We start from the raw sequence: 24,531 nt of genomic DNA on the forward strand, positions 1-24,531 counted from the left end.
CTTACGTAGACTTCCCACCAGTCCCCATTGTTGGCTGAAGCCTCACCTCACCCTCCATGGGCCTGGTGGAGTTCCTGAGCCTCTCCAAGGCTCTGACAGGTAATTCCACTTGCCTCTTGGCCCCACTTTTGGGAACACATAATTTCAGCTCTTAATTCTCCATCCACTTTCCGTCTTTGAAAATGTCAGCCAGGCGACCGGGCGCGGTGGCTCACACCTGTAATCCCAGCACTTTGGGAGGCCAAGGCGGGCAGATCACAAGGTCAGGAGATAAGACCAGCCTGGCTAACACAATGAAACCCCGTCTCTACTAAAAATACAAAAAATTAGCTGGGCGTGGTGAACCCGGAAGGCGGAGCTTGCAGTGAGCTGAGATCATGCCATTGCACTCCAGCCTGGCGACACAGCAAGACTCTATGTCTCAAAAAAAAAAAAAAAAAAAAAAAAAAAAAAAAAAAATGTCAGCCAGGCACGGTAGCTCGCGCCTGTAATCCTAGCACTTTGGGGGATGGAGGTAGAGGCGGGTGCCAGGAATTCAAGTTCAGCTTGACCAACATGGTGAAACCCTGTCTATACTAAAAATACAAAAAAATCAGCTGGGCATGCTCAGGTGCAGTGGCACACACCTATAATTCCAGCACTTTGGGAGGCTGAGGCAGGTGGATCACAAGGTCAGGAGTTTGAGACCAGCCTGGCCAACATGGTGAAACCCCGTCTCTGCTAGAAATACAAAAATTAGCCAGGCATGGTGGCAGGCACCTGTAATCCCAGCTACTTGGGAGGCTGAGGCAGGAGAAGCGCTTGAACCCGGGAGGCAGAAGTTGCAGTGAGCTGAGATCGTGTCATTGAACTCCTGCCTAAGCAACAAGAGCAAAACTCTGTCTCAAAAAAAAAAAAAGGCCAGGCGCGGTGGCTCAAGCCTGTAATCCCAGCACTTTGGGAGGCCGAGACGGGTGGATCACGAGGTCAGGAGATCAAGACCATCCTGGCTAACCCAGTGAAACCCCGTCTCTACTAAAAAATACAAAAAACTAGCCGGGCGAGGTGGCGGGCGCCTGTAGTCCCAGCTACTTGGGAGGCTGAGGCAGGAGAATGGCGTGAACCCGGGAGGCGGAACTTGCAGTGAGCTGAGATCCGGCCACTGCACTCCAGCCTGGGGGACAGAGCGAGACTCCGTCTCAACAACAACAACAAAAAAAATTAGCCAGGTCTGGTGGCAAGTGCTTGTAATCCCAGCAACTCGGAAGGCTGAATCACTTGAACCCAGGAGGTAGAGGTTGCAGTGAGCCGAGATCGCGCCACTGTACTCCAGCCCCGGTGACAGAGTGAGAAAAAAGAAAATGTGGTCAGGCTCTTTGTTCTACTATGTTCCCTCCTGTTTTCTTTTCGTTTGTATATATTTTGGTTTTCTTTACTATCATCTTAGAGAGATCCTAAGAGAAAACAGACGAACTCATGTGTTTAAGCCTGCCATGTGGAAATGGCGATCTCTGTTGACTATTTATACAGAAATGTTTAACAAGCAGCTCTTGAAGAGTCCAGAGAGGTGCAGGCCTAGCCCTCTCAGCACCACCCTCCACAGATGCCCAGACAGCCCCAGCGCAGTTCTTTACCTTGATTTCTTTCCTACTCATTTCCTCCAGCTGTGCAAGGGTAAAGGCAAAAGCACAAAGATCTGGGTTCGAATCCTGCCTCCATTTGCCGCACCATGATCTTACCACATGGATTCTCAGAGCGTAACTGCTGCCCCATGGGCCAGGTTAGCTAAGAGAGGTTCCGTGAAACTGCTGTTGCAGAAATGTTTTAACTATAAAATGCCAAACCTGGGAAAGAACATTTGGATTCTCATAGTCTGGATCAGTAGGATACTGCCTTGTCCTGCTGGTACCCCACCCCCAACTCACCCAGGCCGGGGGACGTAGAGCCCCAGTCCCTGAGAGCCTCGGGCATTCTGGGGTTTCCAGGCCCTACAGAGGGACCCAGAAACAGCCCCAGCAACAAAGTGAGGGGCCAGAAACTGTGCAAAGATGGGAGGGAGGCTGAGAAGCAAGTCAGTGCTTTATTAACCTGGCAAGGGGGCAGCTAGGCAGCCTAAGCAGCCCCCTGCCAGACCCTCCTCTGCACTCCTCTGCCTAAGTCATGGCCCAAGCCCTAGACACGCAGGTGTGTAGGCAGGCAGGTGCAAGGCCAAGGAAGGGGTGGAGTTGTCCAATGCAGATATTAAGGTCCAACCCGACTTCCTTCCTGAGTCTAGGGGTGGGGACCCCCTCTCACTCCTTCCTCCCTGTACAGTTCTGGCTCTTCCTGGAGTCAGGAGGCTGTGTGTCCCACATCTGCTGTGGTCTGGAAGGTGATCCCATCCCCAGGCAATGGGGAAGCCAGGAAGGGCCAGAGCCAGACAAGGGCCCAGCGGGGCCCCAGGGCTGCCTGCAGGTTGTGGCAGGGACCCAGGTCATAGGCATGCTGGCCCCGAGCCCACTCCCATGTGGTCTGGCCCCGCAGCAGCAGCATCCCATGGAAGAGCAGCCCAGCCCCACACAGCAGCGCACCCGCCACGCACGTGTCCGTCACAAAGGCCAAGGCGAACTGTGCCAGAGACACTCTGCCTGCAATAAAAGAGCAGAGAGGATCAGGGAGTGCCAGTGGGGCCCGGCTTTCCTTCCACCCACACCCCTCCACCACAAAGCAGGGCTCATTCCTCCACTCATCAAACCCTGTGTCGATACTCGCTGGCCAGCCCGTGCTGGGTGACAAGGACACACTGGTAAACTGGGCAGACACAGCCCCCTGCTTGGGATACAGCTTCATTCGTGCATCACAGACTTGGTGAGCACCTCCTCAGCCCTGGAGGCGATGCCAGGCACTAGAGGGTGTCTCTGCCCTTGGGGAGCTCACAGACATTAAAGAGGCCATTCCTGGCTAGATGCAGTGGCTCACGCCTGTAATCCCAGCACTTTGGGAGGCCAAAGCAGGTAGATCACCTGAGGTCAGGAATTCGAGACCAGCCTGGACAACATGGTGAAACCCCGTCTCTACTAAAAAATACAAAAATTAGCCGGACATGGTGGCAGGCGTCTGTAAACCCGGCTACTTGGGAAGTTGAGGGGCTCAGGCAGGAGAATCACTTGAACCCGGGAGGCAGAGGTTGCAGTGAGCTGAGATCGCACCACTGCACTCCAGCCTGGGCAACAGAGCGAGACTCCATCTCAAAAAAAAGAAAAAAAAAAAAGGCTGGGCATGGTGGCTCACGCTGGTAATCCCAGCACTTTGGGAGGCCAAGGCGGGTGGATCATGAGGTCAGGAGTTCCAGACCAGCCTGACCAACATGGTGAAACTTCATCTCTACTAAAAATACAAAAATTAGCCAGGCGTGGTTGCACACACCTGTAATCTCAGCTACTCAGGAGGCTGAGGCAGGATAATCGCTTGAACCCGGGAGGTGGAGGTTGCACTGAGCCAAGATTGTGCCACTGCACTCCAGCCGGGCGACAGAGAGAGACTCTGTCTCAAAAAAAAGGCCATTCTCAGTTACTTAATGTGTGCCGCCACAGAAAAGCCAGCATCCCGTGCCATCTTGGCCTACAGTCAGCAACAAGTACCTGCTGAACTAACAGACTGAGAGGCCATGAAATGTTACACTGAGAGAAGCCAGGCACCAAAGGTCACATGTTTATCATCCCACTTATGTGAAACATCCTGAATAGGCAAATCCACAGAGACAGACAGATTAGTGGTCGCCAGGGGCTAAAGAGATTAGGAAGGAACATGGAGGGACCAATAATGGGTGTGGGGTTTCTTTTTAGGGTGAAAATGTTGTGGAATTAGACAGTGGTGATGGTTGCACTATATCATGAATGTACTAAAAGCCACTGATTTGTACATTTTAAAATAGTTAAAACGGGCCGGGCGCAGTGGCTCACACCCGTAATCCCAGCACTTTGGGATGCCGAGGCAGGTGGATCACCTGAGGTCAGGAGTTCCAGACCAGCCTAGCCAACATGGAAAAACCCTGTCTCTACTAAAAATACAAAAATTTAGTTGGGCGTGGTGGCGCATGCCTGTAATCCCAGCTACTCAGGAGGCTGAGGCAGGAGAATCGCTTAAACCCAGGAGGCAGAGGTTGCAGTGAGCCAAGATCACGCCATTACACTCCAGCCTGGGCAACGAGTGAAACTCCGTCTCAAAAAAAAAAAGTTAAAATGATGAATTTCACCTCAATAAAAAGAGCCCATGGCAGGGGTGGGGGGTGGGGATGCCATGCAAACTTATTAAGAGGACAGGGGCAGTGGACATCATCTATTTTTTTTTTTTTTCTTAAGAGAGTAAACTAGACTTCATCTGTTTTTGTAAAATAAGGATAAAACATTGTTTGGGCTGGCCACGGTGGCTCATGCCTGTAATCCCAACACTTTGGGAGGCTGAGGCGGGCAGATCACCTGAGGTCAGGAGTTCGAGACCAGCCTGGCCGACATGCCGACATGGTGAAACCCTATCTCTACCAAAAATACAAAATTAGCCGGGCATGGTGGTGCACACCTGTAATCCTAGCTACTTGGGAGGCCAAGGCAGGAGAATCACTTGAAGCTGGAAGGCAGAGGTTGCAATGAGCCGAGATCGCACCATTCCACTCCAGGCAACAAGAGCGAAACTCCATTTCAAACAAAAACAAAAACCATTCTGTTTGAAGGTCCTGAGGCAGGCCAGAGGCACCTGTGAGACAAGCGGGTGGACAGTCTGCAGGTCTGCAAGCACAGGGAGAAGCCCAGGCTGGACAAGCAGTTCTGCGAGTAGGGGGTGCAAGGCAGCCCTGAGACTGTGGGCGCAGCTAGACCTGCCAAAGTGTGCAGAGTGAGGGTGGAACGGCACCTAGACAGGAGCACGGGGAAACTGGTTCATAGGAATCAGATAAAAGATGAGAAAAGGCAACCAGAAAGGAAGGTGAACGCATCAAGGTCCCAGCCATCGGTGATGCCAGGCGGAGAACACTTCTCGGGGGCTGGGGGCCGGCAGCGTCATGACTCTAAAGGGTCTCATAAAGCAAGAACTCAAGTGGGTCCTGGAGTGTGTGGAGACGGATCCCTGGGTGAGTGGTGGTGGCAGAAGCCAGGCTGGAGCAGGCAGGGAATGAGCAGCCATGAGCCTGGGCAAGTCCCTCAGGAAGCTTAGAGCAGGGCAAGCGCTGGAGGAGGATATGAGGGCAAGGGAGGGTTTGTCCAAGGTGGCTAACCGGGAGGGCAGAGAGGGCCTGGCCTGCAGGAGAGGCAGACGCCACAGCCTGAGGCCTCCAAGCAGGGAGGTAGGCACCAAACACAAGAAGCTGGGAACAGTCAGCCGGGCTCGGGGATTTGAGGACAACACAATTTGGGATGTGCCAGCTGATGTCTCACTTTCTCAGTGCCGGAGTTTGGAGGGTGGGAGAGCAGGGAAGGTTTGAGCTGCTGTCGCTGCGGGGAGCAAGCTTATGAGCAAACAGGACGGCCAGGCATAGCCGAGGTCCTGCTGAGGTCAGCAGCTGTGAACATGGCATGGCATCAACCTGCCACAGACTGCCAGTGCCTTTGGCTCTCAGCAGCCAGAGGCAGACACAGAGAAGCCAGGAAGGCACTGTGGAAGGAAGATGAGGGAGGAAGTTTGCGATGCTGGCAGGAGAATGGTGGGAAGGATGAGTTCTGAGCTGGACGTCGGTGGCGAAGGTGGAAAAGCACAGATGGGCAGTGAGGGCCACGAGCCTGCGGGCTCATGGAGCAGGTGCCAGGGCCTGGAGGAGTCAAAGACGGAGAGGAGGTGGGGAGCAGGAAGAGGGAGATGGGTGGTTTCAGGGGTGACTCATTTTTGGATTCTTACCAGGACTGGGGTGTGGACATGGGTGGAGGGGAAGGAAAGAAAAATGAAGGAGGAGGCCAAGAGCTAAGCCATCCAGGCATTGAGGGGGCTGTTCATGCAAACTTCCAGACACCCTTGATTTCCAAAGGACCCAGGGCTGAGAGAGAGTCTGTGACTGAGCCAGAGTCTTCCGTGACTGAGGGGAGTGAGTGTTGACCACAAGGAGGTAGGGCAGTGCGGCTGGAGGGCTGGGACTCATGGAGGGAGGGATCATTGAGAAGGGCAGAGGAGGACATGTTGGGAAGCTGGTGTGGGCAGATGAAGACTGATAACCCCATTGGGCCACTGCCAGAGGCCTCCCCTGGGCTGTAGGTGGGGTCCATGCACAGAGCTGGGCTTGGATAGGATGAGGAGGCACAGAGACCACTCGGAGTAGCCGGAGAGGTTCCTCACCATAGATCAAAGTGATAGAGGGAACCATGAAAAGGTCAGGAGGGAGGAATAGGGGCGAGAAACGCCAAAGCATTCTGGGGGTAGAGAACAAAGAGTAAAAAGGACCCGCGAGGCTTCTACCTGTAGATGTGTCGGGGGAAGAGGACATATGTGTCGTCCAGAACATGGTATCTCAGGCAGCCTGCTGATCCAAGTCTGCCCTCCCCAGCTTCCCATAACTGGGCCTTCCCCTGCCTGTCACTTTCACTGGCTCCCCACTATCCAGTCAAATAAAAGCCATCTCCTCACACCAGTTCTCAGGACCCCGCCCACCAGGCCTCCCTACCAATCTGGCCTTAATTCTCACAATTCCCTGCCCACCCTCCCAGCCTTTGTTCCTACTGCTTCTCTCATTTAGAAATGCCCCTAGAATGCCATTCCACATCCTGCCACGCAGAGACTCCCATGAGTCTCCTTTCTCAGCAACTCCCAGAACCTCCCGATTCTGGCCAGACCACTGCACTTGCCTCAACGCACCAGTTTCTGTACTGCCCCCCCAGGTGAATACCAAGCTGCCCTTTCTGGCCATCACTGACACGGGCTGGGTCCCCCAGGTCAGAAAGCCCGTCTCCCACCAGAATGGGCTGTACTCCCAAGCCCAATACCAGGGCCCCTGCCTCTGTGCAGAGGCCTCCCAGGCTCCCCACCTGTGAGCAACATGAGCCAGGGAAGCAGGAGGAGGGCAGCCATGTGGAGGGGCGTGTGGGCTCGCAGCAGGGCCGACAGTGCAGGTCCCAGCAGCACAGAGATGTGGAGCAGGACGCCGGCGGCATGAAGCAGCAGGCACAGGAAGGGCCGGTAGTTGCGGAAGCCCACGCAGCGGCCCAGCAGTCGGCAGTGGTGGTCCCGACGCAGGATGCAGACGCGGCAGGCAGAGCAGTGTCCACTGCGTGGCGGCACCTGGCTTTGGCACTGGTAGCAGTAACTGCAGGAAGGAACTACAGGGTCAGTTCCCCCAGCAGCTCAGGTGCCCCATACTGTGCACAGGGCAGCCTTGGAGCACATCCTGAGGAAGCAGCAACAGCCATTCGCCCTGGCTAAGCCTCAATTTCTTTACAAGTAAATGCAGGATAAACAAGATGTCCCCGGCCCTTCTAGTTCTAGCACTACAGGTCTGAGGTCTCTTCCAGCCCTAATGTCCCCAGTCCTGAGACCTCTCTCAAGCCACTGACATCCAGCAGCAAATCTCTCCCTCCCTCCATGGTCACCCCTTTGTCCAGGTCGCCAGGAACTCTCTGGATTACTGCAATAGCCTCTCGACTGGTCTCTGATTCCATCTTTGCCCCTCCTCGTACAGTCTCACCCCAGCAACCAAACTGACCCTCCTCTGCTTAAAACCCTCCTGTGGTTCTCCAATTTCTTTCTAGTAAAAAGCAAAGCCCTCAGTGTCCTACAACATCCTTCCATCTGTGACATCTCTTCCCCTCTCTTACTCCACTACAGCCACACTGGCCTTCTTGCTGTTCTGGGAACATACATGCTAGGCACACAACTGATTCAGAGCCTTTGCACCACTAGTTCCCTCTGCCTGGACCACCCTTCCCTCAGATTCCCACATGGCTAACCCCCACCACCCCCTCCAAGTTTTTTGCTCAAATGCTTCCTTCTCTATGAGGTCTATCTCGACCATGTATTTATTTATATTATTTTAAAAATTAATTTTAAAAAAATTTCAGAGACAGAGTCTTGCTACATTACCGAGGCTGGAGTGTAGTGGCTGTTCACAGGTGTGATCATAGCACACTACAGCCTCAGCTTCTCGGGTAGATGGGACTACAGGCGAAAGCCTGTGCCTGGCATAAAATTTGTGTGTAGAGCCTTACTTACTTAATTTTTATTTTCTAATTATAAATTGACAAATTCCAGTTGTAGATACTTATGGGATACCAAGTGATGTCATGATTTATCAGTACAACTTGGAATAAATCAAGCTAATTAGGATAGCCATTACCTCAAACACTCATATTTTTGTGATGAGAATTTACCACCTATTTATTTATGTATTTATGTATTTATTTATTTGAGACGGAGTCTTGCTCTGTCGCCCAGGCTGGAGTGCAGTGGCTGGATCTCAGCTCATTTGCAACCTCTGCCTCCCAGGTTCAAACAATTCTCTTACCTCAGCCTCCCGAGTAGCTGGGATTACAGGCATGCGTCACCACACTCGGCTAATTATTTTGTATTTTTAGTAGAGACACGGTTTCACCACGTTGGCTAGGCTGGTAAACTTCTGACCTTAAGTGATCTGCCGGCCTCGGCCTCCCAAAGTGCTGGGATTACAGGCGTGAGCCAACGCGCCCGGCCTAACCACCTATTTAATACTAAAACTTGCAACCCCTTTACCCTGCTCTACTTCTTGTTTCCAAACTACTATCACCTTCTAGCTTCTATATGATTTGCTTACTTACTGTTCCTCTAGTTTCTCATCTGCCCCCCTCAAATTAGCTCCGTATCAGGAATCTGTTCTATTGTACCCTTCGTCCCTGTAACAATACCTTGCACCTAGTAGGTGCCCGATAAGTATTTGTGAGTAAATAACACTCAATTATAGCTCTTCCATACCAGGTTCTAAAAAAATTTCTGGCTCTAACAACCTGAATCCTAATGTAACCCGCTTCTACCATCTCAGGTCTTGGGGCCCCTCCCCACTGTCCAAGGCGCCCACTTCTCCCCCCGGATCCCGCACCCCACTCACGCCCAGCCCTGGCCCAGACCGCGGCCGGCCAGCATCACGCCCCGGATGCTGGGATCCGAGCGCAGGAAGAGCCCCACGTTGCCCAGCAGGTTGAGCAGCTGGAAGGCGGCCAGCGCCAGCTGCAAGGCCCGGGCCAAGGGTCCCAGCGGGGGCGGCCCGGGACCGAGCACCAGCACGTAAGTCAGCTCCAGGCCCACGGCCGCGGCCCACAGCGCGGTGAGCACGAGAGGCAGCCGCGCGGGCGCCCCATCCGCGCTCCCAGCAGCCCAGGGCTGCCCCATGGCCTGGACACTCAGCTGTCGGAGCCGGAGGACTAGGCCGCTTCCGTATTGGGGCGGAGATAGCGACAGACGGACGTCTACCACGGCCAATAGAAGCTCGGAAGGGGTGAGGCGAGCGCTCAGACTCTAAGGGAACGGCCGGCCGACGCGGAGAGTTGATTGGACCGACGGACCAGCCGTGGGGCGCTTGGAATCCCGCGGCGCTGAAGCCCGGATGACTTCGCAGCGCGATTGACCCGCCCACCCTGGAGGCCCCTCCCCTCCCGCCGGAGCCCCGCCCGCTGACGGCGGGGCCAGGAGTGCCCGGGAGATTGAGTTGCAGCCCGGGTAGTGTCGGGGTTTCCCGGCTCAGCACATTCTCCCCTACTCCCCCTAGCCGCCCCGATATTAATAGCCCTGCTGCAGCCCATCCAGCTGGCTCAGAGCCGTTCCCCATGCCCGGGTGTCTCCCTTCATCACCCCAGAAAACATGCAAAACAGCTCGGCGCCTCTGTGTTCCTGACTCTGAAATGGGGATAGGGCTCCGTGTCCCACCAGCGAGGTGCTGGAAGAGGCTCACGAGGAGCTCGAGGGCGGCCTCTAGGGCGGCCCGCGGTGACTATTATTATCGGCCTTTCTATTGTGGAGAGGAGGAAACAGATTCAGAGAGGTCCCGTGGATTTCCCAAGGTCACACAGCGCCCCAGTAGCGGAGCGGGAATGCAAACCCAGGATCTCTGCCGCGAGATCCACCCCGGCTCCCCCGAGTTCTGCAGTCTCCGGCTCCAGGACAACCCCTTGCCAGGTCCAACCCGAGCTCCTTCACCCCCATCCGGCCCCTCCCTCCTCCCCCATATTTAGTGCGAATTCGATCTGGGGCTGGGCTGGGCGCTACTTAACCGGGCCCGGGTGTCCGAGAGCGCGCCGAGCGGAGCGAAGCCCGGAGTCCGAGCGAGATGATGATGGTTATGCAGCCCGAGGGTCTGGGGGCCCGGGAGGGGCCCTTCGCGGGCGGCGGCGGGGGCGGCGAGTACATGGAACAGGAGGAGGATTGGGACCGCGACCTGCTGCTGGACCCGGCCTGGGAGAAGCAGCAGCGGAAAGTGAGTGCTCGCCCATTTCCTGACAGCAAAATCGAGGCCTGAGAGGCCGGGCGGTTTATCCTGGGCATCTCAGCAGGGCAGGGGCAGAGTTTGTCTTTAACCTAGAGTGCTAATCCGCAGCCCAGGCTCTGCCCATCAGCTGCTTGCTGTCCCCAGGGCTGGAGGAGAGGGCTGGGAGCCCTCAAGAGGGGTTTAAAATGACAAGAGAGTTTCTGGGGTCCCCACCCCACCAGGATTCAGTCCCCTGGACCCACTGCCGCACTTCTGCTGGTGAAAAGGGGCTGCGCAAAGCCCAGGAGATCAAGTTAGGGGGTTCAGGAAGAAGAATCTTTCTCCCACCACTCTCTAGTTAAATATTCCCAGACCCCACCCTGAGGGCTTGCAGCCAGGCAACTAGTGGACTTGGGAGTGTGGGGGTGGTGAGAAGGGTCCTCTCAGACCCCACCCCACCTCGTCTCCAGGGTGGGGTCCGTAGTCGCTGTATCTCATTTAACAACTGAAGAAACTGAAGCCCAGAAAGGAGCACAGACAGGCCCCAAATCACAGACTGTCAGACATCAGGACCTCCGCAACCTAAGGATCTTTACCCCTTTCCCCACCCCCATTCTTTTCCAAGATACCCCAGGCATGGGGCCCTGAGTCTGCTGAAAAGGCCATAGGTCGAGGAGGAGGGGAGACCTGGGTCCCCTTACGCAGTAACCTGACTCTCCAGCCAGATGGACACGTAGTGCTGAGGCAGCACCTCGGGGGCGCTGGAGAGGGGCACAGGGGCAGCTGCTGCCCAGGCCCAGCCCATCAGGCACTCAGGGCCCCTCCCTGCCTGAGTTATTTTCACTCCCAGACTTTCCCAAGTAGAGGGGGCAGGACACCTGGGTTCCCAAAGAGAAAATGATCTGGGCCAGAGGGAGAAAACTTTGGGGAGTGGCAGGCCGGTAACCAGGAGGGCACCATAAGGCCATTGGACCCTGCTCAGTGTGTGCCAACACTGTATGACTCCAGGAAAGGGCAGGATACTCAGGTACTCAGTGGAATTTGCAGGATCTGAGAATCTTAGAATTTAGAATCAGAGCACTTCCACTGGGTTAGATGACAGGAGATGACTCCAAGGGCCAAGAGGCTCTGCTGAGTCGGCTGGGGTGCCCTGGGTGACAGGCTTCCACTTAGGCTCCCCCTGCACCTGTCTCCAAGCACAGCTGCAGTCCCAGGTTCGGCAATTTCCCAGTGATGTCATCCCTGTCCTTGGCTCCAGCTGCTACCTATTCTGCAACATCTCCTATCCCTACCCCCACCCACCCGGGCCTCTCCCACATCCAGGTCTGCATGCCCCTCATATGACATGTGCCAGTCTGTAACTTGTCTTTGTCACCTAACAAATTATCAGGAACATCTGTTCATCTCAACCTGCAGTCACCATCTCATCCACTCATTCAACGGCTACACAGCATACAGGCTCTGAAAATCAATCAGCATCTCTTGTAGTTGGACATTTGGCTCATTTCTTTCTTGTCCAGCATTGTTTATTGCAAGGTGGTAATAAACATCCTCGTGCTCAGCTTTAGCCCTGACGCCTCCCTGTTCCTCTGTGCTCCCTTCCTCCCCAGTGACTCTTCCATCCAAGGGCTTCCTTCATACAGTCTTAGAGCAGCACACTGCCTTGGCCCACGTGATGTCTTACTATGTGCCAGCACTGTTTTAAGTGCTGGGATTTGGCAGCAGACAAAATAAAGCCCCTGCCATGGGAGCTTACATTCCAACATTTCTGTCTCATCCATCCGATCCTGCCTTGTCCCCCTCACTGACACCCTTCCTCTCTTGCCCTGGTCCCAGTGACTGCCTCCTCATTTCTCCCTTTTGCCGTGCCAAGCCATTCATCTCCACTCTGCAACCAGCATGGACAGTTCTGCCCACCTCCCTCCTGCCTGAGGCTTCCCTGACTCCCTGTTGCCCTCCGGATCAAATTTTAACTCCCCAGCTTAGCACCCAAGATCACGCATGACCTGGCCCCTGCTGCCTCTCTGGCCCGCCTCTCACCACTTATACCCCAACAACCCCAGCTCCATTCCAGCAGTGCCCAGATCTTTGTAGTCCAACAAACGTAGCAACTGTTTCTCACAGCCAGCGAGCACTTGCCCGCATGATTGCCCCTGCCTGAAATGCCCTTGCCTGCCCTTCCCTTCCTGAATAATTCCTGCCCATCACAACTCTGATCAAATACTTGCCTTCCCCAAGAGGCCCCCGCCCTGATCCAACTTCCCTCCCATAAACTCCTTGGCAACCTCTTACAGCGCTTCTCAGACCAACGTGCCTCTTGGATGGGCTATGAGCTCCCTTAGGGCAGAAAAGACTCTCATTGAGTCTTTGTGGTATGGGGATGCTCTGAATCCCAGAATCCTGCCAGGTTGGAAGAAGAAAGACCTAAGATATCATAGATTCTGATCCTTTAATTACACAAATGGGGAGACCAAGCCCCAAAGAGGGAAAGGGGCTGACCCTGGATCACAGAGCATGAGTGGCTCAGTTGGACTTGGAGCCCACCCTGACTCTACCAGGGAGTCTATGGAAAGGCAGAATTCAGGACCCGAAGGGCGGCAGGTTGGCAGAAACTTGTGTACCAAGTGTCATGTCACCCCTACCCCCAACAGACACACAGCCCTGTACCATCCCTCCCATCTCAGATGGAGGCTGAGGCTGAGGCTGAGGCTGACTCTTGGGGAAGGGGTGGGCAGTCACCCCCAGAAATGAGATCAGACCAGATGTGGTGGCTTATGCCTGTAATCCCAACACTTTGGGAAGCCAAGGCAGGAGGATCACTTGAGCCCAGGAGCTTGAGACCAGTCTGGACAATGTAATAAGACCAAGACAGGAGGATCACTTGAGTCCAGGAGCTTGAGACAAACCTGAGCAACATAGTAAGACCCTGTCTCTCTCTAAAAAAACAAAATGAGATCAGGCTGGGCCTGAGTGCCAGCTGACGTTCCAACAGCCCACAGAGTCCTTGCACACTTAGGGTCTACTCAGAGGCCAATTTACAACAACCCTAGAAGGTCAGAACTGATAAAAATAGAAACACAGAGACAGTCCCTTAGGCAAAACCCTGAGGGCCAGATGTGCTTCAGTCCAGGAGTTTTCAGATTTCAGAAAGGCAATATCACCCTGCACTGGCTCCTGTAGTTCAAAACCTCAGAGGGCCCCACACTTTGAATGGGTTAACATTTTCTAAGGGTCCTCCCATGTTTAAGACCCCCAAGGCTAGAGTGCCAGTGGCCGGGCGCCCCAAGTCTGAACTGGGACCTGCATGAGTCCCAGACCCCATTTCTCCCCTCTCAGGAAAACTAAAGCTCAGAGAGGCAAAGGGACTGGCCCAGGATGCACAGCAAGTCAGTGGCTAAGCTAAGCTGAGATTTGAATCCAGAAATACAAGGCTCTGAGACCTACCCTGACTGAGGAGACAGGACTGTGCCCCACATCCCCCAGAGCCGATCGTAGGGTCTGAGTGCTGTCCTCTGCCCCCAGACCTTCACTGCCTGGTGCAACTCACACCTGCGCAAAGCGGGCACCCAGATTGAGAACATCGAGGACGATTTCCGCAATGGCCTCAAACTCATGCTGCTCCTGGAGGTCATTTCAGGTGAGGATGTCAAATCAGTGCACCTGAGCCCCAGGACCCAGGAACATGTGGACAGCAGGGGGAATAGGAGGGCGGAGTGTTGGACAGGACTTGGTGGAGAGGGGAGAGTTTGTGGACAGTGGCTTCTGCTGCCTCTCATGACCTTTGGCCCTTGTCCTCTCCTCTTATACCCAGGAGAGAGGCTGCCCAGGCCAGATAAAGGCAAGATGCGCTTCCACAAAATCGCCAACGTTAACAAGGCCCTGGACTTCATTGCCAGCAAGGGGGTTAAGCTGGTATCTATTGGTGCTGAAGGTGAGGAGGTGGCAGGAAGGGTCCTGGGCAGGGCGCGGGGGCCTCTCTTGATGTCAGCAAATCACCTCTGTGGGCCTCAGTTTCTTCATCTCATCAATGGGAATAATCCCTGCCTCGCAAGAGAGCCTGTAAAGAGCCAATTTACCAGCCAGGCACAGTGGCTTCCGCCTGTAATCTCGGCATTTTGGGAGGCTGAGGTGGGTGGACCGCTTGAGGCTAAGAGTTTGAGACCAGCCTGGCCAACATGGCAAAACCCCATCCCTACTAAAAATACAAAAATCAACTGGTGGTGGCTCACACCTGTAATCCCAGCTACTTGGGAGACTGAGGCACAAGAATCGAATGAACCTGGGAGGCGGAGGTTGCAGTGAGCCAAGATCGTGCCATTGTGCTCCAGCCTGGGTGACGAGAGAGACTCTGTCGTCACACACACACACACACACGCACCCACACACACACATAGAGAAAACTCCATCTCAAAAAATTCCCCAAACCAACCAACTAAACAAAAAAATAGATGTGGGCCAGGGGTGATGGCTTATGCCTGTAACCCCAGTACTTTGGGAGGCCATGGCAAGCAGATCACAAGGTCAGGAGTTCGAGATCAGCCTGGCCAATACAGTGAAACCCATCTCTACTAAAAATACAAAAATTAGCTGAGCCTGGTGGCATGCACCTGTAGTCCCAGCTACTCAGGAGGCTGAGGCAGAAGAACTGCTTGAACCTGGGAGGCAGAGCTTGCAGTAAGTCGAGATCACACCACTGCACTCCAGCCTGGGTGACAGAGCAAGACTCTGTCACCCCCCAAAAAATAGATGCAGCTGGGTGCAGTGGTTCACGCCTGTAATCCCAGCACTTTGGGAGGCTGAGGTGGGCAGATCATTTGAGATCAGGAGTTCGAGACCAGTCGAGCCGACATGGCAAAACCCCATCTCTACTAAAAATACAAAACAGTTAACCAGGTTTGGTGGTGCACGCCTGTAGTCCCAGCTACTAGGGAGGCCAAGGAAGGAGAATCGCTTGAACCCAGGAGGCGGAGGTTGCAGTGAGCCGAGATCGCACCACTGTACTCCAGTCGTGGCAAAGAGGGAGACTCCATCTCAGAAAATAATAATAAATAAAAGAAAAGAAAAAGAGATGCTTACTGAGTACCTGCAAGGTGCTCACCTACTAGGTACCAGCCCTGAAATGTGAGACAAGGGCTAGAGGACTGATCAGAGGGGAAGGTGAGCGGAGGCCAGATAGCACAGACCTTGAATGTCAGGCAAATCTGTCCCCTGACCCCTGCCCTGCAGAGATCGTCGATGGGAACCTGAAGATGACCCTGGGCATGATCTGGACCATCATCCTTCGCTTCGCCATCCAGGACATCTCTGTGGAAGGTGAGCAATGGGAAAGGAGGTTGGGGCCAGGTACAGTGGCTGGGGCCTGTAATCCCCACACTTTGGGAGGTCGAGGTGGGCAGACCACTTGAAGGATCGCCCAGGAGTTCAAGACCAGCCTGGACAACATGGTGAAACCCCATCTCTACAAAAAAATACAAAAAAAAAAAAAAAAAAAAAAGCTGGCTATGGTGGCATGTGCCTATAGTCCCAGATACTAGGGAGGCTGAGGTAGGAGGATCGCTTGAGCCTGGGAGGTTGAGGCTGTGGTGATCCATGATCGTGTCACTGCACTCCAGTTGGATGACACAGCAAGACCCTGTCTCCAAAAAAAAAGTAGGGTGAGAGGGCTGACCTGGACCCCTTCGCAATGAATTCTCCCACCTCCTCCCCACTCAGAAACTTCGGCCAAGGAAGGCTTGCTTCTGTGGTGCCAGAGGAAGACAGCACCGTACCGCAACGTCAACGTGCAGAATTTCCACACCAGGTCTGTCAGCTGGTTACCAAATGTGTCTGGGCCTCTGTGGGGCACTGGGCATAGAGAGGAGCCCTCCCTGGTCAGTGAAGGGCACTGAGCTGGTCCCTGTCACAAGCCACAGGGTAGGAAAAGGTCACAGCACAGTTCCTGGAACAGTGTCTGAAAAGAGGGCTCGGTAACTGCTGAGTGGAATGGAATTGAATCCAGGAAGGTTCCAGTAACTCCTGGAGGAGGGAGTGTTTGAGACTTCCCTGGAAGGCCATTCCAGCCAGAGGGAAGCTGGAGGCCAAAAACATCTAGAAACTGGTTGGGCCTAAACATGGGTGTGTAACAGAATCATGATGAGCTAGCAGGAGATGGTCCAGATATGGTCATGAAGGACCTCAAACGCCAAGCTAAGGGGTTTGTGCTTTACTCCATTTTACAGATGAGGCTATCCTTCTGGGGGGTGCTCCTGGGCCGAAGGGAGAATGGGGCCCCAGCTCGAATCCAGGCCTGACCCCCCTCTTCTCTCTGTTCAGCTGGAAGGATGGCCTGGCCCTCTGTGCCCTCATCCACCGACACCGCCCCGACCTCATCGACTACGCCAAACTGCGAAAGGTAGAGACCCCCAGCACCCCCACCCACGGCCTCTGCCTGCAGCTGACCTTTCACCCTCCTCCCTCACACCCATCTAGGATGACCCCATCGGCAACCTGAACACTGCCTTCGAGGTGGCAGAGAAGTACCTGGACATCCCCAAGATGTTGGATGCAGAAGGTGAGAATGAGCTAGCCCAAGGGAGGACCCCATATTCTCACCACTGGACCTGCTGCACCCTCCACACCTTTGCATGGCCCTTTCCTCCTCCTGGGATGTTCCGACTGCCCCCACCCCACTCCCTGGTCACAGTCCCCCTTCTCCAGGAGTCCTCTATCTTGTCCCCTGCCCCATCCCCCGAAGACGACCAGCCTCTCCCGCCTCTCCCCTATGTAATGGCCCTACCTTCTGCCTCATATCCCAGTTACTTGGGTTACCTGGGATAACATTGGTCCCCCAAGACTGGCAGCTCCCCTGGGGCATGTCCTGCCTGTGGTCCCCATGCCTAGGCAAGGCAAGAGTCAACTGAAGCAGCAAATACTTTATGAGCATCTACTTTGCATGATGCCCGGGCTGTGTGGGCACTGCTGGAGAACTTTTTCTTGCCCTGAGGAGCTGTGGACTTGGGGGAAAGACAGACAGACAGAGGGAGGTACAGGATAGTTCAAGGCACGAGGCAGCGTGGACCAGTCCCTCACGAGGGCCATGGTGGCTGGTCAATCACACTCACCCACCCACTCCCTCACACTTTGGTCACCCCAAGGTGGGGAGGTGGGGAAGTTGCTGAGCCCTGGGGTAAGGAGAGAGGGCTTCAAGGAAGAGAAGACACTGGGCTTGGGTGACTGGCTGCTGGTGGCCATGACTAGATGCTTCCAGCCCTCCCACCCAGAGGGAGTTCTCTCCCTGGGGAGGGACCCCTGGCTTTGGCCAGTAGACACCGTACTGTCCTGCCCTAGACATTGTGAACACCCCAAAGCCGGATGAGAAGGCCATCATGACCTATGTGTCCTGCTTCTACCATGCCTTTGCCGGGGCTGAGCAGGTAAGGTGGCCCAACTGCTACTGCCTGGGCTTGTGGACCCAAGGGCCCAACCTTGGCTGCAGCCCAACATTGGAGGCGCCAGACCACGCAGGTGGGAGTGCCACTGTCCCAGCTGCACACACTCAGTCCTCAGCAAGACCAGAGGACCCTGGTTTGGAAACTCCCTGCCTACCTAAGAGCCGTGCTCCCCCCATCCCTTTCTCTATTTGCAGGGGCTCCATTTTTTGTTTGTTTTTTGAGACAGGGTCTCACTCTGTCACCCAGGCTGGAGTGAAGTGGCATGATCACAGCTTGTTGCTGCCTTGACCTCAGCCTCCTACCTCAGCCTTCCCAGTAGCTGGGACTATAGGCACATGCTACCACACCTGGCTAATTTTTTGTATTTTTTTGTAGAGATGGTGTTTCATTATGTTGCCCAGGCTGGTCTCAAACTCCTGGACTCAAGTAACTTACCCACCTCAGCCTCCCAAAGTGTTGGGATTTACAGGCATGAGCCACCACGCCCAGCTGGGGGCTCTGTTTTTTAAGGGCTTTACAGAGGCAGCTTGCTTTAATGCCAGCCTTCTACCAACTACCCCCATAGGCAGAGACAGCTGCCAACAGGATCTGCAAGGTGCTGGCGGTGAACCAGGAAAACGAGAAGCTGATGGAGGAGTATGAGAAGCTTGCCAGTGAGGTGAGGCTGGGCTCCCACTGTGCTCTGCCCATCCCGGCCCTACTGACCCTCCCAACCCTGTTAACCCCAAGCATGGGCCTGCAGAGCCTCCCTCTGCTCAGAGTAGCCCTGGCTTCCTCCAAGCCTCCTCCTGTCCATCTCCACCCAGCACTTGCCCTTCTGCCAACCCAAGCTCCTGGTCAGTCATTGATTGACTCATCATTCATCCATTTACTCCTGCATTGATCCATTCACTCGTATTTAGGTAGTCACATGGCCCTTTGCTCTGTGCCAACCTATACTAGCCCCTGGACTCAGAAATCAGCCATCCGACTCCTTCTCTGACTCATGGGGACTACCCCATTCTGCCTTCATATTTGTCAAAATCACCCCCACCTACCCTCTGGCCACAGCCTGGGTGTGGGTGGAGAGGGGTAGGTGAGCCGGGCAGGTCAGCTCAGAGCTCTCTGCCTTGCCCCTGCCTGGCCCTGTCAGCTGCTGGAGTGGATCCGCCGCACCGTCCCATGGCTGGAGAACCGTGTGGGTGAGCCCAGCATGAGTGCCATGCAGCGCAAGCTAGAGGACTTTCGGGACTACCGGCGTCTACACAAGCCGCCCCGTGTTCAAGAAAAGTGCCAGCTGGAGATCAACTTCAATACACTGCAGACCAAGTTGCGGCTCAGCCACCGGCCTGCCTTCATGCCCTCCGAGGGCAAGCTGGTCTCGGTGAGCTCTACACACATTCCCTGGGTGAACTTGGGGTCCGTATCCCCATCTGTACAATGGGCAAACCGTGATGGAGGGCACCCCTGCCTGCTCCACAGGACATCGCCAATGCCTGGCGGGGGCTGGAGCAGGTGGAAAAGGGCTATGAGGACTGGCTGCTCTCAGAGATCCGACGCCTGCAGCGACTCCAGCACCTGGCCGAGAAGTTCCGGCAGAAGGCCTCCCTGCACGAAGCCTGGACCCGGGGTAGGTACACCTACCTCACGGGGCTGGACTGTCTCCTGGGGTGGAGACTGGTGTGCAGGGGCGGGAGGGGAGGTTCTTGGCAAAATGCACAGGACAAGGGTAGGTGCTCTGCAGGGAAGCCGGAGACTGGATTTCTAATCCCACCCTGACTTGCTGTGGTGCAACCTGGGCCTCTTTGGGCCACTGCCCCTCTGTGGGCCAAAGTTTGTTTTGTTTTTTGAGACAGAGTCTTGCTGTATTCCCCAGGCTAGTAAAATCTCGGTTCACTACAATCTCTGCCTCCTGGGATCAAGCGATCCTCCTGCTTCAGCCTCCCAAGGAGCTGGGACCACAGGTGTGCTCCACCATGCCAGGCTAACTTTTTGTATTTTTTGTATAGATGGGTTCTCACTTTGTTGCCCAGGCTGATCTCAAACTCCTAGGCTCAAGCGATCCACCCACCTCAGCCTCCCAAAGTGCTGGGATTACAGGCATGAGCCACCACACACCGGGTGTTTATCTGTAAACTCAGCCTTCCCCCTCACCCCCCAGCCCTGCTCTGGTCTTCTGTAGGTCTGCTCTATTAATTCATCATTTAGCATTTTATTTTATATGTATCTGGTGTACAAAGGTGAGTCCATTCCTCACCCTAACATCACTTATGTCATACTCAAAGTATCCTGACGCTAAAATATTGCACGAGTCAAATGTGTTACTCTGGATAGAAACATCCATTCGGTGTTCTGTCGACGATTTTAGTGATGAACAAAGGAGGCCGGTTCAGGGGCTCATGGGGGTTACAGAATCGTTGAGAGCTATTTTAAGGTCAAATTATGCCAAAACTGTACCAAAGGCCCCTTGGTCATAGCTCGCTCAGGGGACGCTGATGTAGTTTATGGATCACACCACGGAAGAGGAGTTTCATCTGCGTTATTACACCGATGCCGCAGAGCAAACCCCTAGGAGGGGCTAGGCCGGTGTGATCGCCACCTTAGCAAATGAGGCTTCGTGGTCACAGAGCCCGGCCCGCACCCCTGCCCCTGCTGCCACTGGGTGACCGGAGCCGGCCTCTCTTCGAGCAGGGAAGGAGGAGATGCTGAGCCAGCGCGACTACGATTCGGCTTCGCTACAGGAGGTGCGGGCGATGCTGCGGCGCCACGAGGCCTTTGAGAGCGACCTGGCAGCGCACCAGGACCGCGTGGAGCACATTGCTGCACTGGCCCAGGAGCTCAAGTAGGCGGGGCCTCTCGGGGCCCGCCCCCAACACCTCCTGGCCCCGCCCCTGGCGGCGAGCCCCGCCCTGATCCCCATTGCCCTCCTCAAGACCCCAGGCTCTCCCGGGTTCTTCTGTAACCCCGCCACCGTGGTACCCAGGTCCCATTCGCTCCGCCCCCTCCTGGAACCCCACCCCCATCTCCGGATCCCGCTCTGCTGACACCACTCTTTCCACTAGGGCTTGACTTGTCCCACTCGTGGCCTGCCCTCTAACCTGCCCGCTCTCTTCACCCGGCTTACTGCCCCAAACCTTCCACATCAGCTTTGGCCTGGCCACCCCCTCCCATGAACCCGCTCCTCCACCCAAGCACCTCCATGGACTGCAGCTAAGGACGCCCGGGCGCCCACCTACACAGAGGGATGCGCGGGGACTGCCCCCTCTTGGAAAGCATCCAGCTTTACCCAGCACCTGCCCTGGCTCCCGCACACCTTCACCCCCACCCGGGGCGCGGGTTCCAGCCCCAGGAGTGCAGTTAGGACATCTGGGCTGGGGCTGGCCCCACACTCGCCCTACTTCTCGCTCCCAGTGAGCTGGACTACCATGAGGCGGCCTCAGTGAACAGCCGCTGCCAGGCCATCTGCGATCAGTGGGACAACCTGGGCACCCTGACCCAGAAGAGGCGGGATGCGCTAGAGGTGGGGCTGGGGGCCGGGCAGCTGGGGGTGGGTAGGTGGGTGAGGCCAGGTCTGCTGGGCATGCTGCTGACCCACTATGCCCCCTACCCCTAGCGGATGGAGAAGCTCCTGGAGACCATCGACCAGCTGCAACTGGAGTTTGCCCGGCGGGCCGCACCCTTCAACAACTGGCTGGACGGTGCCGTGGAGGACCTGCAGGACGTGTGGCTGGTACACTCTGTGGAGGAGACCCAGGTGGGTGCCAGGGTTGCAGGGGATGGATGGGATGACAGGGAAGCTGGCCCCAAATTCTGCCAGCCACAACTTTAGGCTCCTAGGGCAAAGGGATGGGAGGAAAACCCCAGTTCCCGAGTGCTGGGCTGGAAGACAGGAGGCTGGGGTTCTTGTGTCAGGACTTCTCAGGACTGCTGGGTGGCCCAGGGCACACTGCTGCCCTTTCTGTTGCCTATGGTTAAGTGGGGACACCAGTTGACGCTTCCTGTCACCCCCAGAGCTTGCTGACAGCACATGATCAGTTCAAGGCAACATTGCCTGAGGCTGACCGAGAGCGAGGCGCCATCATGGGCATCCAGGGTGAGATCCAGAAGATCTGCCAGACGTACGGGCTACGGCCCTGCTCCACCAATCCCTACATCACCCTGAGCCCGCAGGACATCAACACCAAGTGGGATATGGTCAGTGCCACCTGCAGCCTTCCTCCCACCCACTCCTGCATACTATGACCACCCTGAAACCTCGGGTGGCCCAAGATATGGAGAATAAAGTCCATCTTCAGATCTGGGGTCTGCCAGACTCCACGTGGGACTGGATAAATCACCTTGTCTGTCTTGGACTCATCTGTATATGATGAGCCATAACAGCAGCATTCTCCTGTCAGGACTGATGTGAAGTAGAATTAAGCCTTATGTGTAGACATCTTTTATAAATCCACCCGTATTAGTTATAAATGATGCCATCAGCCCCATTTTGCAGATGAGAAAACTGAAGCCCACAAGGGTTAGTGACTTGCCTAGGAGCTTTCTTGCATATCCCAGACAAGTTGGCTCAAAGCAACAGGGGCTGAGGTTTGAGGGGCTGGAGCCCATTTCCCCTAAAGCCATTTCCCAGCCCCCAGAGCTGGCTCTGGCAAAACTGCCCTCCTCTCAGGTCCGAAAGCTGGTGCCTAGCCGTGATCAGACACTGCAGGAGGAGCTGGGACGGCAGCAGGTAAACGAGAGGCTCCGGCGACAGTTTGCGGCCCAGGCCAATGCCGTTGGACCCTGGATCCAGGCGAAGGTGGAGGTAAGGGCTGGGATAGTGGGTCCAACCTGGGGGGGTGCGGCTAGGGCTGGGCCACAGGGAGTTGGGAGCCCTCATGCTGCCTGGGAACCCCTGCAGGAAGTCGGGCGGCTGGCAGCGGGGCTAGCTGGCTCTCTGGAGGAGCAGATGGCTGGGCTACGGCAGCAGGAGCAGAACATTATCAACTACAAGACTAACATTGACCGGCTAGAGGGTGACCACCAGCTGCTGCAAGAGAACCTGGTGTTCGACAATAAGCACACTGTCTACAGCATGGAGGTGGGATCACAAACTCTCAGGAGAGAAGGGAGGCAGCGCTGGCTGAGGAGGCCCAGGGAGACCACAGCTGGACAGAGCATGCGTGTCCCAGCAGGGTCCCCAGTTCAGCCTGGCCAGGTCCCTTAAGACCCAGCGATGGAAAGTGACCCTTCCAGAGTCACAAAGCAGTCCAAACCCAGGCCAGGATTGGCCATAGCTGGTTATCAAGATAGGAAGGACTGCTGGGGGGTTACTCAGTGGAGCCTCCAGATGGGGATGGAGGCCCAGTGAGGGGGAGGACTTGCCCAGGGTCAGTGGACTGGATGTGGAGCTAGAGCCAGTGGCCAGACACTGGCCGCCCACTGACGGTGACCTGTCCCCGACTGCCAGCACATCCGCGTGGGCTGGGAGCAGCTGCTCACCTCTATCGCCCGCACCATCAATGAAGTGGAGAACCAGGTACTGACCCGAGATGCCAAGGGGCTGAGCCAGGAGCAGCTCAACGAGTTCCGAGCATCCTTCAACCACTTTGACCGGGTCAGCAGGGGCCTGGCCCTGTGGGGTAAGACGCTTGGGGGCTGGTGGAGGCTGGAGACCAAGCCTGATATCCACACACCCCCTACAGAAGAGGAACGGGATGATGGAGCCCGATGACTTCCGAGCTTGCCTCATTTCCATGGGCTATGACTTGGTGAGTGCCCCCCAGCCCCTTCCCAGGAGTCCCAAAGTACCCCCTCCTCTGTGCTGATCACCTACTGTGTGCCTCCCATCTTCACATACACCATCCCCTGCATCTTCATCACATCCACACAGGGGCTAGCAAGGCTCAGGGAGGTAAACTCACTTGGACCCAGTTCTGTGTGGACCCAAAGTCTGAGCTTGCAACATTTGTACCTGTAGGGAAACAGCACTACAGAAACGGGTATGGCCCTGGAAAAAAAATCAGGACCAGGGAGCAAATCTGCTTCCTGCTATAGGTAGGATGCAGATTTCAGTCTACCATAAAGGACGTCCTACAGCCAGGAATAAGGTCTCTGGAGGAAGGGAACACCCTTGTTACTGGGGCTCTGCTAGCCAAGGCTGGACAGTACCCAGGAGGGGACATCCGGACCCCTCCTGGCTTTAGTGCTCATGGGCATAGTGCCTGGCCCCTATCTCTGCAGGGGGAAGTGGAGTTTGCTCGCATCATGACCATGGTGGACCCCAACGCAGCTGGGGTGGTGACCTTCCAGGCCTTCATAGACTTCATGACCCGAGAGACAGCTGAGACTGACACGGCTGAGCAAGTTGTGGCCTCCTTCAAGATCCTGGCAGGAGACAAGGTGAGTCCCAGGTGGTGGAGGGGCTGGTGGGCTGGGGCAGGGCATAGGACCTGTGGGTCCTCAACGCCTCTTCTCCCCAGAACTACATCACCCCCGATGAGCTGCGACGCGAGCTCCCCGCCGAGCAGGCCGAGTACTGCATCCGCCGTATGGTGCCCTACAAGGGATCCGGGGCCCCACCTGGAGCCCTGGACTACGTGGCCTTCTCCAGTGCCCTCTATGGGGAGAGCGACCTCTGACCCCAACCACTGAGGTTCTCTATGCAAGATGGAGAGAGGGTGCACCCTGTGGCTGATCCCATCCGTCCCTCAGAGCAAGCAAGGGCCTGAGAGAACAGTCAGCCAAGTGCTTCTGAATAAAGATCCCTCTGTGGGTCTCTCC

General features: G+C 55.6%; 2 protein-coding genes across 2 annotated transcripts; one reads left to right on the forward strand and one right to left on the reverse strand.

Moving 5' to 3' along the window:
* Positions 1 to 1,465: 1,465 nt before the first annotated feature.
* On the reverse strand, positions 1,466 to 9,536 carry ZDHHC24 (zDHHC palmitoyltransferase 24). The gene is made up of 3 exons (XM_017857232.1): positions 9,011 to 9,536; positions 6,963 to 7,240; positions 1,466 to 2,606 (listed from the first exon to the last, which is right to left on the reverse strand). The coding sequence occupies exons 1-3, from the start codon at positions 9,289 to 9,291 to the stop codon at positions 2,311 to 2,313; spliced, it is 855 nt and encodes a 284-aa protein (XP_017712721.1). The 5' UTR covers positions 9,292 to 9,536; the 3' UTR covers positions 1,466 to 2,310.
* Positions 9,537 to 10,133: 597 nt separating this feature from the next.
* Positions 10,134 to 24,529, forward strand: ACTN3 (actinin alpha 3). The gene is made up of 21 exons (XM_017857227.1): positions 10,134 to 10,372; positions 13,886 to 14,000; positions 14,175 to 14,294; positions 15,590 to 15,676; positions 16,076 to 16,163; positions 16,676 to 16,754; positions 16,832 to 16,913; positions 17,690 to 17,775; positions 18,359 to 18,451; positions 18,926 to 19,156; positions 19,255 to 19,402; positions 20,464 to 20,614; positions 21,184 to 21,292; positions 21,386 to 21,526; positions 21,784 to 21,966; positions 22,439 to 22,573; positions 22,670 to 22,849; positions 23,219 to 23,365; positions 23,454 to 23,519; positions 23,992 to 24,150; positions 24,231 to 24,529. Exons 1-21 carry the CDS (start codon positions 10,226 to 10,228, stop codon positions 24,387 to 24,389), a joined length of 2,706 nt encoding a protein of 901 aa, XP_017712716.1. The 5' UTR covers positions 10,134 to 10,225; the 3' UTR covers positions 24,390 to 24,529.
* The last annotated feature ends 2 nt before the right edge of the window (positions 24,530 to 24,531 follow it).

The sequence above is a fragment of the Rhinopithecus bieti genome, unplaced genomic scaffold (assembly GCF_001698545.2).
Source record: "Rhinopithecus bieti isolate Rb0 unplaced genomic scaffold, ASM169854v2 scaffold_44159, whole genome shotgun sequence".
Classification (NCBI taxonomy): Eukaryota; Metazoa; Chordata; class Mammalia; order Primates; family Cercopithecidae; genus Rhinopithecus; species Rhinopithecus bieti.